This window comes from Symphalangus syndactylus, chromosome 14 (genome assembly GCF_028878055.3).
Source record: "Symphalangus syndactylus isolate Jambi chromosome 14, NHGRI_mSymSyn1-v2.1_pri, whole genome shotgun sequence".
Classification (NCBI taxonomy): Eukaryota; Metazoa; Chordata; class Mammalia; order Primates; family Hylobatidae; genus Symphalangus; species Symphalangus syndactylus.
In genome coordinates this window covers 94,414,478-94,433,804 of record NC_072436.2, presented here as the reverse complement: position 1 = coordinate 94,433,804, position 19,327 = coordinate 94,414,478, and the positions used below count along the sequence as shown (strand labels likewise).

The following is a 19,327-nucleotide window of genomic DNA, read 5'->3' as shown; positions in this document are numbered from 1 at the left end:
TGGGAGGCCAAGGTGGGTGGATCACCTGAGGTCAGGAGTTCAAGACCAGCCTGGCCAATATAGTGAAACCTCGTCTCTACTAAAAATACAAAATTAGCCGGGTATAGTGGCACGCGCCTGTAATCCCAGCTATTCGAGAGGCTGAGGCAGGAGAAACACTTGAACTCAGAAGACGGAGGTTGCAGTGAGCCATGATCGCGCCATTGCACTCCAGCCTGGGCAACAGTAGAGAAACTCCATTTAAAGGCCGGGCGCGGTGGCTCACGCTTGTAATCCCAGCACTTTGGGAGGCCGAGGTGGGCAGATCACGAGGTCAGGAGATTGAGACCACGGTGAAACCCCATCTCTACCAAAAAAATACAAAAAAAATTAGCCGGGCACAGTGGCGGGTGCCTGTAGTCCCAGCTACTCGGAGAGGCTGAGGCAGGAGAATGGCGTGAACCCGGGAGGCGGAGCTTGCAGTGAGCCGAGATTGCGCCACTGCACTCCAGCCCGGGCGACAGAGCGAGACTCTGTCTCAAAAAAAAAAAAAAAAAAAAAAAAAAAAAAAAAAAAAAAAAAAGAAACTCCATTTAAAAAAAAAAAGAAGAAGAAGAAAAGAAACGAAAAGAAAAGAAGAAAAGAAAAGAAAATGTGAGATCCTTTGTTCAAAAAGCAGGAAAGAAGTGCCATGAATGGCACTAAAATATAAAGCTTTTTCCTTTCTTCTGTAGTTTTTTCTTGACTTTTCATAGTGTTTATTTGCTACATAATGTCTTCTTAAGCAAAGAAAATTTAAATTATTAGCATGAATTCTGCCATTTAAAGTTTAAATTATTAGCATGAATTCTACCATTTACTTTTCTATTGTGCAATGCCTATATGCCGAGTCACCAAAATTATACAATCTGTATTTCTTGGCTCCTCCCAGAAGGTGCCTCACACTGGCCAGAAGAGATGCATCCAAGTTCCCCCAGGCACTGAACTGTCCAAGGGAGGACGCTGCCAGGCACAGAGATACTTTGCAGGCCAAGTGCAGACATTTACAAGCTCCTGAGGGTCCTGCCCTAAGACTCTGGTGCAGCAAGTTCGGCAGTGGTTGGGCCCCCTTCCCACTAGCCACCAGTGTGGGCCCGGGCCAGGATCAGGAAAGATGAGCTGGCATCTCTCCTTCCAGTGGGCTGGCTGCCCTATAGCAGATAGGTAACTCCTAGGGTCTTTAAACCTCTACACCAGGACGGGCTCAGTATCTGGTAGATAAGAGACTCACCCCTTCCCCCAAATTGTCTACTGAATATGCTATGGAGCTGCCAGCCTTGGGCAGGGATTTCTGGCCCTGAAACTCCACAGAGCATGAAACCCCATTCTGACCCTCCCTGCAGGTATACCAGGCCCCCGCCAGGGGCAGAGGGAAGCAATGCTTACTGGGTGAGGTGGAGGAAGGCTGGGCCTCAGGGCACCAGGGGAATGGGAATTGGTTGGCCAACAACCCATCCGAAGAAGGTGGGTAGGCTTTGGGAGTCAGTACTATGTGTGAGCCAAGGCTCCAAACCCCTGGCACATGCCCCAATGTTCCATCAAGCATCACTTACAAAGCACACATCCAAAGTTGGAATTAGGAATTTCAGGGCAGCAAATACAGATCACTAAACCCCAGGTGCTGGGCCCTTCTGAGCATGGGCCCCTGTGTGACTGTGCTGGTTGGATGCCCATAAAGTTGGTTCTGGACATGTGAGGAAGACCTCTAGACCTCATTAAATAGCATAAGTTTGGGTACTGATGCTGAAACAAAAGAAAAACACACTTCATATGCATATTAAACTAGAGCACCCAGATCCACAGGCCAAGAACACTATTCACATCTCACACATTCGCCACCTGAGGCCAAGCTGAAGAAGAGATGTCATCACCCCCCCTTATCCCAGACTGCAGAATGGACCAGAAGCTGTGGCATGTATGGAAGAATTGGAATTTGAATTCTGAGCATTAATTTGGGCTTTATTTCAAAGTTAACACTTTAGCTATCCAAAGGGTATTTCATGAAGAAAAACAGAACAATATCAGAGCATCAAAGAGGAGAAACACTGCTAGTTTCCTTTCCCCAAAAAACTTAAACTTCTATGGTTTAGTGGTTCAACACTAGCTTCACTTCCCAGAGGCTAATATAAAGAACTTTCTGTTGGCATTAGCACCAAACAAGGCTATTCGTATTTCTGGCATCTTTTGCTTGGCTGAGAGATCCAGTCGGCTTTCCAAGGTATTTGAAACCTTTATTCTCTGATTGCCACTGTAGACCTCCACACCTCCAGCTGCATTCACAGCCAGATATGCCTCTTGATCAATCTGGACCTCCACATGTTTTTGGGAAATTGTCATGTACTCAGGGATGGCTTTTTGCACAGCAGCCTCCACCAGGAGGAGGTCCTGTGGACGGCAGCGCACAATCATCACAGGTTCCAGCAGTCGGAGCAGACCCTGGAGCACCAGTTTATCCAGCAGCCCCTGGTAGACCTCTGGGTCCTCCACAATCCTGCTGAGTCTCAGCTTTGCCGCACTGAGCAAATCTGAGATGAGGTCATCTCGGGCTCTCAAGACTTTCATCCTCGCCCGATTCCTCATGGTGGACATCAGGATTTTCTTCTGCTGCTCTATCTGCTTCTCCTTTTTCTCATAATACTCCATAATCTTCAGTCGTTGGGTTTGCACAAGGCATCCTTTCTCAATGTTAAACTCTTCCTCAGCCTTGGCATCGATTTCCTCTGCTTTCTCCTTGGCTTCCTGCTCAATGAAAGCCATCATGTGCTTAATCTGCTTTTTCACATCGACATCACTCAGGGCCATGGCTGCTCTCAGAGGGGATGGCAGAGAGGGAGCTGGTACACTGTTTGGCTCCTTTGACTTAGGACAAAGGAGTGTCTCTGGAGTTCCACTTTCTCAGCTATACCAGTGAACAAGAGGATGAAAGAGAAAGTAAGAGGCTATAGAGGACGATTGCAGAGACCTCACTTCACAGATGAGGAAACTGAGGTTCAGAGAGGGAACACAATTTATCCAAGGTTATACGCTAGAAGAACAGAGACTTGAACCTAGGTCTCCAGAATTTCATCCCTGCTACACTCACTATCATTGTCATCAAATAATAATGAGGCAGTTAGGGCAGACCTAGTCCAGAAGTTCTCTACACAGCAGTGGCCTAAGATTCAGATAGCAAGCCAACAGAAGGGAAACACCAAATTAATACATAAATGGAAAGCATATCCACATTTTGGGGTCAGGAGGGTTGGGGAAAGTCTTAAGAAACTCACGGTCAGCCAGGATTTAATCCAGAAAGGATTTAATCCAGCCAGGATTTAATCCTTCCTGGAGGTAGGAGGGTTGTAAGAACCTTCAAATGATACAGAGAAAAAGGAGTACTACTAAGCAGAAAATGGCACCTTGGAGAGCTGAGACTTGCTTTGTAACCTAACATGAGATCCATCCTAAAGAATGTTCCATGTGCAGTTGAGGAGAATGTGTATTGTGCTGCTGTTGGGTGGAATGTTCTGCATATATGTCTGTAAGGTCCATTTGGTCTATAGTGTTGTTCAAGTTCTCCGTTTCTTTACTGATTTTCTGTCTGCATATTCTATCCATTATCTATTCACTTCCCAGAAGCTTATATTTTAAAACTTTATGACTGGGCGCGGTCGCTTACGCCTGTAATCCCAGCACTTTGGGAGGCTGAGGTGGGTGGATCACGAGGTCAGGAGATCAAGACCATCCTGGCCAATATGGTGAAACCCCATCTCTACTAAAATACAAAAAACTTAGCCAGGCATAGTGGCACATGCCTGTAGTCCCAGGTACTCAGGAGGCTGAGGCAGAGGAATCGCTTAAACCCAGGAGGCAGAAGTTGCAGTGAGCTGAGATCGCGCCACTGCAGTCGAGCCTGGTGACACAGCAAGACTCCATTTCAAAAACAACAACAACAAAACACTTTATATACTTTATATAAGCCTAGACCTCCCTACTTCCCTAGAGCTTATATAAGGGAAGGGGAAGAGATTGAAAGTGGTCTTTTTACTAGAAGTGGTTTCCAAACCTGGATGTATATCTGAACCACTTGGAGGATCTTTAAGAAATATAGCTTTTAGTGTGGTGGCTCATGCCTGAAATCCCAGCACTTTGGGAGGTCGAGGTGGGTGGATCAACTGAGGTCAACAGTTCAAGACCAGCCTGGCCAACATGGTGAAATCCCATCTCTACTAAAAATACAAAAATTAGCTGGGCATGGTGGCGGGTGCCTGTAATCCCAGCTACTCAGGGGGCTGAGGCAGGAGAATCGCTTAAACCTGGAAGGTGGAGATTCCAGTGAGCTGAGCTCGTGCTATTGCAGTCCAGCTTGGGTGACAAGAGTGAGACTCTGTCTCAAAAAAATAAATAAATAAAAACAAAAAAGAAATATAGCTTTTAAGGCCCCAACCCTATACCTACTGAATCAGAATCTCTGCCAGTAAGGTCTGGGAATCTGTATCTTTAAAAGGTTCCCTGGGATGCTCAACAAGCCCAGGAAAATGATGTATGAACAAAATGAGAATATCAAAAAAGATACAGAAAATATGAAAAAGAACCAAACAAATTTTGAAGCTGAAGAATACAATAACTGAACTGAAAAAATTCACTAGAGGAGTTCAACAGGAAAAGATCAGTGAGCTTGAAGATATAACATTTGAAATTATCCAGTCAAAGGAGCAAAAAGAAAAGAAGAATGAGAGAGAGTAAAGAAAGCCTAAGAGACTTATGGGACATCGTCAAGCAGACCAATATATGCATTATAGGTGTCTCAAAAGAAGGCTGGGAAAAAAGGATAGAAAGTTTTTAAAGAAATAATGGCCAAAAACTTCTCAAATCTGGGGAGGGAAATGTCAATCCATATTCAAGAAGTCTAATGGACTCCAACTAAGATAAACCCAAAAAAGTCCTTATCAAGACACATTATAATCAAATTGTCAAAAGTCAAAGACAGAAAGAGAAAAGAGTCTCATCACATATAAGGGAGCTTCCATAAGACTACCAGTGGATTTCTCAGTAGATATCTTGTAGTACAGGAAAGAGTAAGATGATATATTCAAAGGGCTGAAAAAAAACCCTGCTAATCAAGAATACTACATTTGGAAAAACTGTTCTTCGAAAATGAAAGAAAACTAAAGATTTTGCTAGATAAACAAAAGCTGAGGAAGTTCATCACCACTAGACCTACCTTACAAGATATACTAAAGGAAATCCTATTTGAAACAGAAGGCCACTAGACAGCATATGAAAGTATAAAGCTCACTAGTAAAGATAAAGATATTGGCAAATACAGAATACTGTAATACTGTAATGATGGTATGTAAATCACTTTTAATTCTGGTATAGAAGTTAAAAGGCAAAAGTATAAAAAGTAACTATAACTATAAAAATATGTTAATGGATACATAATATAAAAAGATGCAATTTGTGACATAAATAACAATGTTGCGGGGTAAAAAAAGAGTTTTCGCTTGTGATTGAAGTTAATTCATCAGCTTAAAATAGACAGTTAAAATTATAACATGTTTCATGTTAGCCCACAGTTACCACAAAGAAAATACCTATGGAAGTTACACAAAAGAAAAGGTGAAAAGAATTGAACTATGTTGCCACCAGGGGTTGGGGGCAGGTGTGGGGGAGTCAAACACAAGGAAGATAGCAAGAGAGGAAAAGAGAGACAAAAAGCCATGAGACAAAAAAAAAAAAAAAAAAGAAGTTAACAAATAGCAACAGTCAGTCTTTATCAGTACTTTAAATATAAATGGATTAAATGTTTCAATCAAAAGATATAGAATGGCTGAATGGATTAACAAAATAAACAAGATCTTACTATTTGCTGTCTACAAGAGACCAATTTTAGAAATTAAGGACACACCTAGGCTGAAGGTGAAAGGATGGAAAAATACATTCCATGCAAAAGTAACAAGAGAGGGCAGGGGTGGCCATACTGATGTCAGACAAAATAGACTTTAAGTCAAGAACTGTCACAAGAGACAAAGACATTATATAATGATAAAAGAGTCAATTCACCTGGAAGATAGAACACTTATAAATATGTATGTACCCAACATCAGAGCACCCAAATATATGAAGAAAGCATTGACAGAACCAAAGGAAGAAATAGACAGCAATACAATAATAGTAGGAGATTTCAGTACCTACTGTCAAAATGGAGAGAATATCCAGACAGAAAATCAGTAAAGAAGCAGAGAACTTGAACAACACCATAGACCAAATGTACCTTACAGACATATATGCAGAGCATTCCACCCAACAGCAGCACAATACACATTCTTCTCAAGGGCACATGGAACAGTCTTTAGGACAGATCACATGTTAGGTTATGAAACAAATCTCAATAAATTTAAGAAGATTGAAATCACACCAGGTATCTTTTCAACTGTATGGAATGAAACTGGAAATCAATAACCGAAGGAAAAATTAGAAAATTCACACATGTGTGGAAATCAAGCAACACATTTTTGAACAACCAAGGGTTAAAGAATAAGTCAGGCCAGGTGCAGTGGCTCATGCCTATAATCCCAACACTTTGGGAGACTGAACAAGGAATCACTTGACTGGTAGTGCGAGGCTATAATAAGCTAATGAGGTGCCAGCGCACTCCAGTCTGGGGTACAGAATGAGACCATCTCTAAAAAAAAAATTTTTAAAGAATAAGTCAAAAAGAAATCTAGAACATATCTTGAGACCAAATGAAAATGAAACTACAGGCCGGGCGTGGTGGCTCACGCTTGTAATCCCAGCACTTTGGGAGGCCGAGGCAGGCGGATCATGAGGTCAGGAGATGGAGACCATGGTGAAACCCCATCTCTACTAAAAATACAAAAAAATTAGCTGGGCGTGGTGGCGGGCGCCTGTAGTCCCAGCTACTCGGAGAGGCTGAGGCAGGAGAATGACGTGAACCCGGAAGGCAGAACTTGCAGTGAGCCGAGATTGCGCCACTGCACTCCAGCCTGGGCGACAGAGCGAGACTCCATCTCAAAAAAAAAAAAAAAAAAGAAAGAAAGAAAGAAACTACAACATACCAAAACTTATGAGATGCAGCAAAAGCAATTCTAAGAGGAAAGTTTATAGTAGTAACCTCTATATTAAAAAAAAAAAAATCTCTCGGGAGCGGGGAGGGATAGCATTAGGAGATACACCTAATGCTAAATGACAAGTTAATGGGTGCAGCACACCAACATGGCACATGGATACATATGTAACAAACCTGCACATTGTGCACATGTACCCTAAAACTTAAAGTACAATAAAAAAATAAAATCTCTCAAGTTACCTACTTTATACCTCAAGGAACTAGAATACTTGTTTACTGAAAACTATAAAACATTGCTGAAAGAAGTTAAAAACAAATAAATAGAAAGACATCCCATGTTCATATGTTGGAAGAACTAATATTGTTAAAATGTCCATACTAACCAAAATGATCCACAGATTCTGTGCAATCCCTATCAAAATCCTGATGCTGTTTTTTGCAGAAACAGGGTGGGAGAATTCTAAAATTCATATGGAATCACAAAGGACCCCAAATAGCCAAAAACAATCCTGAGAAAGAACAACAAAGCTAGAGGTCTCACACTTCCTGACTTCAAAATATACTACAAAGTTAAAGTAATTAAAACAGTATGGTACTGGCATAAAGCTAGATATATAGACCAATGGAAAAGAATGAAGATCCCAGAAATAAACCCCACATTTACAATCAAATGATCATTAATAAGGGTGCCAAGACTACACAATGGGGGAAAGATAGTCTCTTCAATAAATGGTGTTGGGAAAACTAGATATCCACATGCAAAAGAATGAAATTGGACCCTTATTTTAAGCATACACAAAAATCAACTAAAAATTGATTGAAGACTTAAATATAAGGCCTGAAACGATAAAATTCCTAGAAAGAAATAAATGGGAAAACCTTCATAACATTGGTCTTGCCGATGATTTCTTGGATATGACACAGAAAGCACAGACAACAAAAGCAAAAATAGACAAATGAGATTGCATAAAATTTAAAAGCATCTGTGCAGCAAATCAAACAATCCACAGAGTGAAAAGGTAACCAATGGAATGGGAAAAATATTTGCAAACCGTATATCTCATAAGAAGTTAATATCCAGAATACATAAGGAACTTTTACAACTCAAAGCAAAAGCAACAACAACAACAAACTTGATTTTAAAATGGGCAAAACACCTGAGTAGGCATTTCTCCAAAGAAGACATAAAAAGACCAACAGGCATAGGAAAACATCATGTGCTCAACATCAATCATCAAGGAAAAAAGCAAAAGCACAGTGAGATATCACTTTACTCCTGACAGGATAGTCATTATTTTTAAAAAAAGAAGAAAGAAAAAGAAAATAACAAGTGTTGGCAAGGATGTGCAGAAACTGGAAGTCCTGTGCACTGGGTTGGTGGGAATGTAAAATGATGCAGCTGCTATGGAACACAGTATGGTAGTTATTCAACAAGTTAAAAATAGAATTACCATGTAATCCAGCAATCCCACTTCTGGGTATTTATTCAAAAGAACTGAAAATAGAATCTTGAAGAAATGTTTGCATACCAATGTTCAGGGAAGCATTATTCAAAATAGCCAAGAGGTAGAAACAATCTACATGCTTATTGATGGATGGATAAAGACAATGTGGTGTATACATAAAATGGAATATTATAAAGCCTTAAAAAGGAAGAAAATCCTGTCACGTGTTACAACATAGATGGACTTTGAGGACATAATTCTAAGTAAAATAAGCCCATGATAGAAGATTAAATACTGCATGATTCCACTTATGGGATATCTAAAGTAGTCAAACTCATGGAATCAGGAAATATTAACAGAATGACAGTTTCCAGGGGTGGGGGTAGGGGAAATGGGGTTCTGTTCAATGAGTGTAGTTTTTGTGATGCAAGATGAAAAAGTTCTAGAGACCTGCTGTACAGTAATGTACAGTTAACAGTACTGTACCATACTCTTAAACATTTGTTACACACACACACACAACACACACACACACACACACACACACAAATACTATCCCAGAAACCTGTACCACTTACCAAGCTTGGTGGAAAAAGCACCCAGTGTTTGTGACAAAGACCAAGCCCTTGGGTTCAACCTTACAAAATGTCATTGGAAGTCAGAAGGAAAATTTATTTAGCCTATCCACTCCTCATTACTTTAGGATGTACTTTAAAAAAAACCTGCATTTTTGTAACTACAGCAAAAGCATTTTCTGCTCCTAAATAAGACAAGTCAAGTGTGTGTGTGTGTGTGTGTGTGTGTGTGTGTGTGTGTGTGTGTGTGTGTGTGTGTTAAGGCTCCCCGGGTAACCCTGATGCTGACCAGCTTTAGCAACCACTGTCAATGAAAGCAGAGAGAGTACAAGGTCCAGGAAGCCCTAGGTTACGTGTATATAGGAAGAAATATATCAGGTGAAGCCTTACCAGTCCCCTGCCAGGGGCCTGCCTTTGCTCTGGCATTGGGAGTCTGCACACAGAATGTGGAACTTGGAATGCACGCTGGAACCTGGCACTGTTGCTTCCTTCTTTCTACAGATGACCCTTGCAGTCTGACCAGGCAGCTTGAATCCAAAGAGCCAGGCTGTCACTGGGGAAAGCTGGCCAAGTCTGCCAAGAGGAGGCTAAAAGGGATTTCCTTGGCACCCGGGGCCATGACAGGGGTTATCCTTGCACATTCAGAATCTCAGTTAATTGGCACACGGTAGCCTTTAGCTCTGGGGTGGGCTCACCTTAACAGGTATGCATGGGGACCCAGGCAGCCAGTTTGCTAATTTACTAATGAAAAATCCAGCTGTCATGTTGGCGGATCATGGCCTCCTTTCCCTCTATGTGAGTTGCACGTGAAGCCAAATCTGAAGGTTGTTTAATAAGAAACCAGTACAAGCAAAATTCACCAGATGGTCTTTAAGAGAGCCACACCCACAACAGGGGATTCTGTGTTCCAGCTCATGAGGGAGGACATCCTCTTCATGCCCAGACAGGGCCTAATGGGTATCGCCAGCTTCCACGGCGGCATGGGCTCTGCAGTCAGACCGCCGGAATTCAGATCCTGGTTCTGCATTTACCATTTGTATGACTTTGGCAAAGCAGTATACCCCTCAAGCCCTCAGTTTCTTCATCTGTATAATAAAAATAATAGCAGCCACATCACTGGATTATTGTAAGGATTAAATGAAAGAAGTGAGACATTTAACACAATGCTAGGCATGGTTAATCTTCATGTCTGGTAGTTGTTATTATTATCATCATGACCACGACTACTATTATTACTGTCCTCGTCTCCTCTGATTTAGGCCTCACTCTTCATCATAGTTGTTCTGTGTGTACAGGATACCAATGAATGATTAGGTTTCCACTCACTAAAGTGGAAATATGTGCTAGTCTTGCCTCTTTGTAATAAACTTAGCAGCCCTGCCTGGAGTTAGTGGCCCTCCTCCCCACAACACTTCATGGTGCCTTTGCCCACAGTCTCAGGTGACCAGCCATATCCTTTGTGATGGTGGTGGAAGTTCCTGAATCCCAGGGATCTGAACTGGAGATGAGGTGGAAGTCATCTCACAGCCTGTCACACATCCTTGTGCCTGAATCTGCAGTCCTGAGTTCTCGTGTCCCCTCCCTGCACCCCCACTTCTAAATAGCTCATTAGTGCTAGCACATGAAGGCAGCTGCAGGGTGGGGCAGGGTTAAAAGGCAGGGATTGAGCAAGTGCCTCTGCAGGAATGCGTGTGCCCATGTGATGTGTCTAACAGATGTAACTTCCGGTCTGTCTGGGATGGAGATTATGAGCCCACATGGGCCTGTGACTTGAGCAAAACAACAAAACAAACCAAGAAATGTGAAACGTACGTGCCTGTCCTTACACGAGGGCTCAGACACTTCTACCCTGCTGAAGCAGGCGGATGCTGTAAGTGGCACCCACTCTGCCTGTGCTGGGGACAGCAGAAAGGGCCCTCCAAGCCAGACTTGGCTGTAGTGAACCCTTCACAACTAGGGCCTCCCCCCAAAACAGCCTCAGTCCCACTTAATAGCTTTGGCTCACGCTGCTGTCTTGGCTATAATGCTTCCCTCCACTTAATAAATCCTCCCCATATACTCAGGCCCAGTTTAAGCCCCACCACTCCTTGATCTCTGGACTCCTCCTCCAAATGACAGCATGGTCTGTTTTCCAGATACAATTCAGAGCTGGATTCGGTGTTTGTTTTTCCAGTTACTTTTGCTTCCTCTAGGAAACTTCTTTGAAAATGAGAATCTCCTTCCCTAGCAGGGGCTGGGTGCAGATAGGTGTTCCTTTAACATGGATCGATTGGATTAAGGGCTTGGGGATGGAAGGATTTTTTTTTTTTTTTTGCCTTTTTAAAAATTGTGAAATACAAAATGCAGTCAGACAAGTACATAAAACGGCAATGTCTTGCTTAATGAATGTTATGAGGCAAATATCCTGTAACCACCATCCAGATCAAGAGAACATTACCAGCATCCCAGAAGCCTCTCCATATGACCTTTGGGAAGCAGACATTTCCAAACTGGTGATTGTATATTTGTGGGCGTGGGAAAGGTCTTTATTTCATTTTTAGAAATGGGTTTCACCATTTTGCTGAGGCCGTTATCAAATTCTTGGGCTAAAGCAATCCTCCCACCTTGGCCTCCCAAAGTGCTGGGATTATGGCCATGGGCTACCATGCCTAGCCTGGGAAGGATCTTTAGAGGAAGTGTGAGCTGGGAAATCTCTTCTCGGGCCCTTGCCTACATGAGCTTGTGAGCATCTTGGGGAAGTACCAAATCCACGGCACCATGAGAGGGAGGAGGCAGCCACAGGGAGTGCTTGGTGGGCAAAATGTGTCTGTCAACCTGGAGCCCTGCCCAGACCCTGAAGCAACTGTTCTTCATTCCAGCTGGGATTTGTAAGCAAATCTGAGGTCAGATGTGTCTGGGTGTGTGCTTCCTACCCCTAGCCAAAAGGGAAGCAGGACCAAACGTGGGCCTCCAGACACTTAGAGATTGTAGACTGCGGAAGGAGGAGAAGGGGCTTTCCAGAGCTTGGAGCACAGGGCAACTTACAGGGCCCAGGAAGTGGGTGAGAAAATGTAGAGGAGTAATGACTCCTTTGGGGGATTTTAAATATTGAGTATGTGGGAAGTGGGGCATCCCCTCTTCTGTCTTTCTTTCTTTTCTTTTTTTTTTTTTTTTTTGAGACAGAGTCTCATTCTGTCGCCCAGACTGGAGTGCAGTGGTGCGATCTTGGCTCACTGCAACCTCTGCCTCCTGGGTTCAAGCAATTCTCCTGCCTCAGCCTCCCAAGTAGCTGGGACTACAGGCGTGTGCCACCACGCCCGGCTAATTTTTTGTATTTTTAGTAGAGGCGGAGTTTCACCATGTTAGCCAGGATGGTCTCGATCTCCTGACCTCGTGATCCACCTGCCTCAGCCTCCCAAAGTGCTGGGATTACAGGTGTGAGCCACCGCGCCTGGCCCTGTCTTTCAAAAAGTATTTTTTGGCTGGGTGAGGTGGCTTATGCCTGTAATCCCAACACTTTGGGAGGCAGAGGTAGAGGATTGCTTGAGCCCAGGAGTTCAAGACCAGCCTGGGCATCAGAGTGGGACCACATCTCTACATTTTTTTTTTAATTAGCCAGGAATGATGGTGTGCGCCTGTGGTCCTAGCTACTTGGGAGGCTGAAGTGGGAGGATTGCTTGAGAGGTCGAGGTTGCAGTGAACCAAGATCATGCCATTGCACTCCAGCCTAGGCGACAGACCGAGACTCTGTCTCAAAAAGAAAAAAAAGGATAATGGCAGAACATGCAGCATGCAGGTTTGTTACACAGGTATATGTGTGTCATGGTGATTTGCTGCATTTATTGACCCATCCTCTAAGTTTCCTCCCCTCACCCCCAGCCCCCAAAAAGCCCTGGTGTGTGATGTTCCCCTCCCTGTGTCCATGTGTTCTCAATGTTCAACTCCCACTTATGAGTGAGAACATGCAGTGTTTGGTTTTCTATTCCTGCATTACTTTGCTGAGGATGATGGCTTCCAGCTTCATCCATGTCCCTGCAAAGGACATGATCTCATTCCTTTTTATGGCTGCATAGTATTCCACGGGGTATATGTACTACATTTTCTTTATCCAGTCTATCACTGATGGGCATTTGGGTTGGTTCCAAGTCTTTGCTTTATAATTAGTGCTGCAATAAACATACATGTGCATGTGTCTTTATAGCAGAATGATTTATAATCTTTTGGGTATATACCCAGTAATTGGATTGCTGGGTCAAATGCTATTTCTGGTTCTAGATCCTTGAGGAATTGCCACACTGTCTTCTTACAATGATTGAACTAATTGACATTCCCACCAACAGTATAAAAGTGTTCCTCTTTCTCTACGGCCTCACCAGCATCTATTGTTTCCTGACTTTTTAATAATTGCCATTCTGACTGGTGTGAGATGGTATCTCATTGTGGTTTTGATTTGCATTTCTTTGAAGATCAGTGATATTGAGCTTTTTTTCATATGTTCGTTGGCCACGTAAATGTCTTCTTTTGAGAAATGTCTGTTCATACCCTTTGCCCATTTTTTCATGGTTTTTTTAATTGTAAATATGTTTAAGTTCCTCATAAATTCCGGATATTAGACCTTTGTCAGATGAGTAGATTGAAAAAGTTTTCTCCCATTCTGTAGGTTGCCTGTTCACTCTGATGATAGTTTCTTTTGCTGTGCAGAAGCTCTTCAGTTTAATTAGATCCCATTTGCGAATTTTGGCTTTTGTTGCAATTGCTTTTGGTATTTTTGTCATGAAGTCTTTGCCCATTCCTATGTCCTAAATTGTATTGCCTAGTTTTCTTCTAGGGTTTTTATGGTTTGGGGTTTTACATTTAAGTCTTTAATCTATCTCAAGTTAATTTTTTTTTTTTTTTTTTTTTTGAGACGGAGTCGCGCTCTGTCGCCCAGGCTGGAGTGCAGTGGCGCAATCTCGGCTCACTGCAAACTCCACCTCCCGGGTTCATGCCATTCTCCTGCCTCAGCCTCTCCAAGTAGCTGGGACTACAGGCGCCCACCACCACGCCCGGCTAATTTTTTTGTATTTTTTAGTAGAGACGGGGTTTCACTGTGGTCTCGATCTCCTGACCTCGTGATCCGCCCACCTCAGCCTCCCAAAGTGCTGGGATTACAAGCGTGAGCCACCGCGCCCGGCCTCAAGTTAATTTTTACATAAGGTGTAAGGAAGGGGTCCAGTTTCAGTTTTCTGCATATGGCTAGTCAGTTTTCCCAACATCACTTACTGAATAGGAGATCCTTTCCCCATTGCTTGTTTTTGTCAGGTTTTTCGAAGATCAGATGGTTGTAGATGTGCGATGTTATTTCTGAGATCTCTGCTCCACCGGCCTATATGTCTGTTTTGGTGCCAGTACCATGCTGTTTTGATTACTGTAGCCTTGTAGTATAGTTTGAAGTCAGGTAGCATGATGCCTCCAGCTTGGTTCTTTTTGCTTAGGATTGTCTTGGCTATATGGGGTCTTCTTTGATTCCATATAAAATGTAAAATAGCTTCAAAATTCTGTGAAGAATGTCAACGGTAGTTTAATGGGAATAGCACTGAATCTATAAATTACTTTGGGCAGTACGGCCATTTTCATTATATTGATTCTTCCTATCCATGAGGATGGAATGTTTTTCCATTTGTTTGTGTCCTCTCTTATTCCTTGAGCAGTGGTTTGTAGTTTTCCTTGAAGAGGTCCTTCACATCCCTTGTTAGCTGTGTTCCTAGGTATTTATTCTCTTTGTAGCGATTGTGAATGGGAGTTCATTAATGATTTGGCTCTCTGCTTGCCTATTGTTGGTGTAAAGGAATACTTGTGTTTTTGCACATTGATTTGGTATCCTGAGACTTTGCCGAAGTTGCTTATCAGTTCGAGAAGTTTTTGGGCTGAGATGATGGGGTTTTGTAAATATAAAATCATGTTGTCTGCAAACAGAGGCAACTTGACTTCCTCTCTTCCTATTTGAATACACTTTATAATGTATTGTTGACCTGAAGATGTTTAAACCAGGTAGGGGATGGTTTGAGACCTTCCATGGATAACAACAGAACACCAATAGGGAGGGAGGGAAATGAAGATAAATGAAAGAACATAAGGCAATTTAGGAAAACTCAGACAAGAAAATGAGGTTTCAGGGCACATCAACATAGTACCTTAACTTGGAGGCAAGTCACCTGGAAAATGTAGAAAGTTGGTAGTATTTATTAAGCATAATTTATCCAAATAGACAAAAATCAATCACATCTTTATAGAGACCCAACTTTAAGCAATGCCTTGTGGTTTCAGAGAGGGCCCTGGTTTAAAATAGGAGAAAAGTATCTGGCACTCAAAATGGGATGGGATAAGGGGCAGGAAAGGACACAGCTGGAGTGACTGCAGACTTCAGCCGAGGTAGCAGCCCTGTGGGCAAGGGGCCAGTCAGGGAGGGAGTAGTAAGGATGGGCACTGAGAGATGGACCGTCATCATAAGCAGAAAGAAAGTAAGACACTGGTTGGGGAGAACACTGCGGGCAAAGGCCTGCTGGTAGAAAGGGGTCTGAGGTCTGGGTGTGGAGAGCAGGTGGGTTTGGCAGTAGCCAAGAGACTTGCAGAGGACAATGTCTAGAAAGACGCTGGGGTGCGACCGGGAAAGGGTGGAAATGTCCGTCTGAGAGTCGGGGCATTATGCAGAAGAGCCCATCAAAGACTTCTTAGCAGGGCTGTACCTTTGCCAAACTTGGGCTCAGGAAGATCAGCCTGGGGGTGGTGGGGACAGGAGTCTTGGACTATATGCCAAAAGCTAGAGGGAGCCTGTACACAGTGAGGGCCAGGACACAAGACAAGGCATCACTAGTGTAATGAAGAGATGTGGCCCACGAGCTGTTGGGTGTCAGGTCTGAGGACTCGGCCTCTGGCCACACAGAACAGAGCAGCTCAGCTTGGGGTGAGGGTGTGAGAAAGCAGGGACAGGCATCCTGCTCCCTTGCGAGCAAGCTTGGGAGAGAAGGCAAAGGCGAGAGAGTTCATTTGGTCTGGAAGTAACAGGAGACACCTGGAGAGAAAATCAGAAGGGCCTGAAAAGCTTCATCTGTGCTTCAGTTGCTGATGAGTAAGGGGCCACATCGAGTTTTATTCCAAGAACTCCACTCACGCTGGCAAAGCAGGCTTTGGTCAGGACTGGAGAAAGCTAATGCCTACAGGCAGGGGAAGAAACCTTTCTCCCAAAATAATTTACATGAAGAATTCACAACTGAATTTCTCCTAAAACATCTGCAGGCAGGTTACTTCAAAGCAGTCAGGTTCTCCCCAAGAGTCATTTGCTTCAAAGCTGCATATCTAGAAGTTTCCAGTGGCAGTTTCTCCAAAAAGAAAAGCCCTTCATTTCCATCCCTGTCTAAAGGGGCAAATACTTCCCTGGTCTGTTGCCTTAGAAAATGTGGACTAGGATGTCATAAGATCTGATTTTTTAGAGAAGTTGGAAATCCTATTTTAAAAGTGAAAACTTTTTTGTTTTATTGTGGTAAACTGTACATAACAAATTTTGCCATTTAACCATTTTTAAGTGTATATTATTTATTATTATTATTATTTTTTGAGACGGAGTTTCACTCTTGTTGCCCAGGCTGGAGTGTGGTGGTGTGATCTTGGCTCAATACAACCTCCGCCTCCTGGGTTCAAGTAATTCCTGTGCCTCAGCCTCCCGAGTAGCTGGGACTACAGGCGTGCATCACCACGCCTGGCTAATTATGTATTTTTAGTAGAGACGGGTTTTCACCATGTTGGCCAGACTGCTCTCAAACTCCTGACTTCCAGTGATCCACCTGCCTCAGCCTCCCAAAATGCTGGGATTACAGGTGTGAACAACCACACCCTGCCTTTTTAAGTGTACATTTATGTAGCATTAAGAATATTCACATGGTTTTGCAACTATCACCCCATCCATCTCCAGAACTTTTTCGTCTTCTCAAATTTAAACTCTGTATCCATTAATCCACTAATCCCACATACTCTTCCCCAAGTAACTGTTGGCAACCACCATTCTACTTCCTGTCTCTGTGAATTTGAGTACTCCAGGTACCTCCTATAAATAGAATCATAATATTTGTCCTTCCTTGGCTGGCTTATTTCACTTAGTATGATCTCTTCAGGATTCCCCGTGTTGTAGCACAGGTCAGAATTTCCTTCCTTTTTATGGCTGAATATTTCATTGTGTGTATATACCACATTTTGTCTATTAATCTATTCATAGAGACTTGGGGTGCTCTCCTTTCTTGGCTGTTGTGAATAATGCTGCTATGAACATGGGTATATAAATATCTGTTCAAAGACCTGCTTTCACTGCTTTGGGGTATATGCCTAGAAGTGGAATTGCTGGATCATATAGTATGTTCTAAGCTCAGCGTGTTGAGGAACGTCCGCACCATTTTCCCCAGCAGCCGCACTATTTTATAGTTCACAGCAATGCAGTGGGTTCCAATGTTTCCACATCTTTGCCAGTACTTGCTGTTTTCTGGTTTTTTGTTTTTTTCTTTCTTTTGTGTCTTGGCTCTGTTGCCCAGGTTGGAGTGTAGTGGCATGATCATAGCTCACTGCAGCCTCAAACTCCTGGCTCAAGCAATCTTCCCACTTCAGCCTCCAGAGTAACTGGGACTACAGGTGCACACCACCTTGTCTGACTAATTTTTTTTTTTTTTTTTTTTGAGACAGAGTCTTGCTCTGTTGCCCAGGCTGGAGTGCAATGGCGCGATCTCAGCTCACTGCAAGCTCCGCCTCCCAGGTTCACGCCATTCTCCTGCCTCAGCCTCCCGAGTAGCTGGGACTACAGGTGCCCGCCACCACACCCAGTTAATTCTTTCATATTTTTAGTAGAGATGGGGTTTCATCATGTTAGCCAGGATGGTCTTGATCTCCTGACCTCGTAATCCGCCTGCCTCGGCCTCCCAAAATGCTGGGATTACAGGCATGAGCCACCGTGTCCGGCCAGTCTGACTAATTTTTAAATTTTTTTGTAGAGGAAGGAGTCTCACTTTGTTGCCCAGGCTGGTCTTGAACTCTTGGCCTCAAGTGATCCTCCCCTTCAGCTTCCCAAAGTGCTGAGATTGTAGGTGTTAGCCACCATGCCTGGTCCTGGGTTTGTTGTTGTTGGTTTTTTTTGTTTTTAAATAATAGCCATCCTAATGGATATGAAATTACCCATTGTGGTACCATTGTGGTTTTGATTTGCATTTCCCTAATGATAAGTGATATTAAGCATCTTTTCATGCGCTTATTGGCCATTTGCTTATCTTCTTTGGAAACTGTCTACCCAAGTTCTTTGCCCATTTTTAAAATCAGGTTGGTTTTTTGTTGTTGTTGTTGAGTAATAGAGGTTCTTTATCCCTCTGTGGTCCTGAGCACTCACTTCCAGCCACAAGCCAGTGCACTCAGCCAGCAGAGACCTGCATTGGGGTGTCTCCAAGTGTGAACCGTGACCCTTTGGTGGACTGTGAAATCATTTAGTGGATCATCACTGAATAAAACGAAATGAAACCAAATGGAATCAAAAATCCAGAATTCATTACAGGTGGTAAGGTTAAGTATTGTTATATCAAACCTTTGCTATATGTATAGATATATGTGCACACACACGAACATAATATATGTATGTGTATGTATTCCAGTTCACAATGAAAAATGTATTTGTTACTGCAGTTTGCAGGACAAAATATTTGAGAAACACTGCACTACAAGTTAAATAAATTCACCCTTGTTAGAAAGCAGTGAAGCAACCATCTGTTGTTACTTAAGAAGATCTTGGAAGGTCTCATGTACTCACTTAATCCACTTGTCAAAGTATTCACCCCCCGAAATAGCCCTCTTTGAAGGTGGGAACAGGATGGTGGCAGTGATCTGAGAGTCTGGCTGCATGGCATATAAGCAGTTTACATGGCTAATAGTGGGCATGCCCCACATGCTGGGTAGACGTGGGACATCACAGGATGGTGACTCCTCCAGGGCAGGACTCCCTTCTCCCGCTTCATGAGGGTGGAAACCAGGCTGACCCTGGAACAGGAGGTCTCCCTCTGCCTTGGAGGCTCCATGGGCAGCCGCTTGGTGTCACAAGATGCATCCAGGACTGGGCATCAGAGGTTCAGACCCCAGTCCTGATGCCACTCGTAGGTTGGGCAATCTGGAAAGGCTGACAATCTGCCTGAATTCACCTAGAGACACAAAACTACTTCTGTAAAACCAGGATGTTGATG

The 19,327-nt window shown here is 43.2% G+C and overlaps 1 protein-coding gene across 6 annotated transcripts in view; it reads right to left on the bottom strand.

The window, feature by feature from the left end:
* Positions 1-1,956: 1,956 nt before the first annotated feature.
* ATP6V1E2 (ATPase H+ transporting V1 subunit E2) overlaps positions 1,957-19,327 on the bottom strand; it is a 31,094-nt gene continuing 13,723 nt past the window's right edge. For 4 of the 6 annotated variants that reach the window (XM_063618067.1, XM_055243706.2, XM_055243705.2 and 1 more), the window contains one exon: positions 1,957-2,917. In XM_063618067.1, coding sequence (XP_063474137.1) covers positions 2,125-2,820 — 696 coding nt within the window. In that variant the 5' untranslated portion in view covers positions 2,821-2,917 and the 3' untranslated portion in view covers positions 1,957-2,124. Of the gene's footprint in view, positions 2,918-9,110; positions 9,191-9,497; positions 9,543-19,327 lie in introns of those variants that run through there. The other 2 variants (XM_055243707.2, XM_055243709.1) reach the window with 2 other exon arrangements.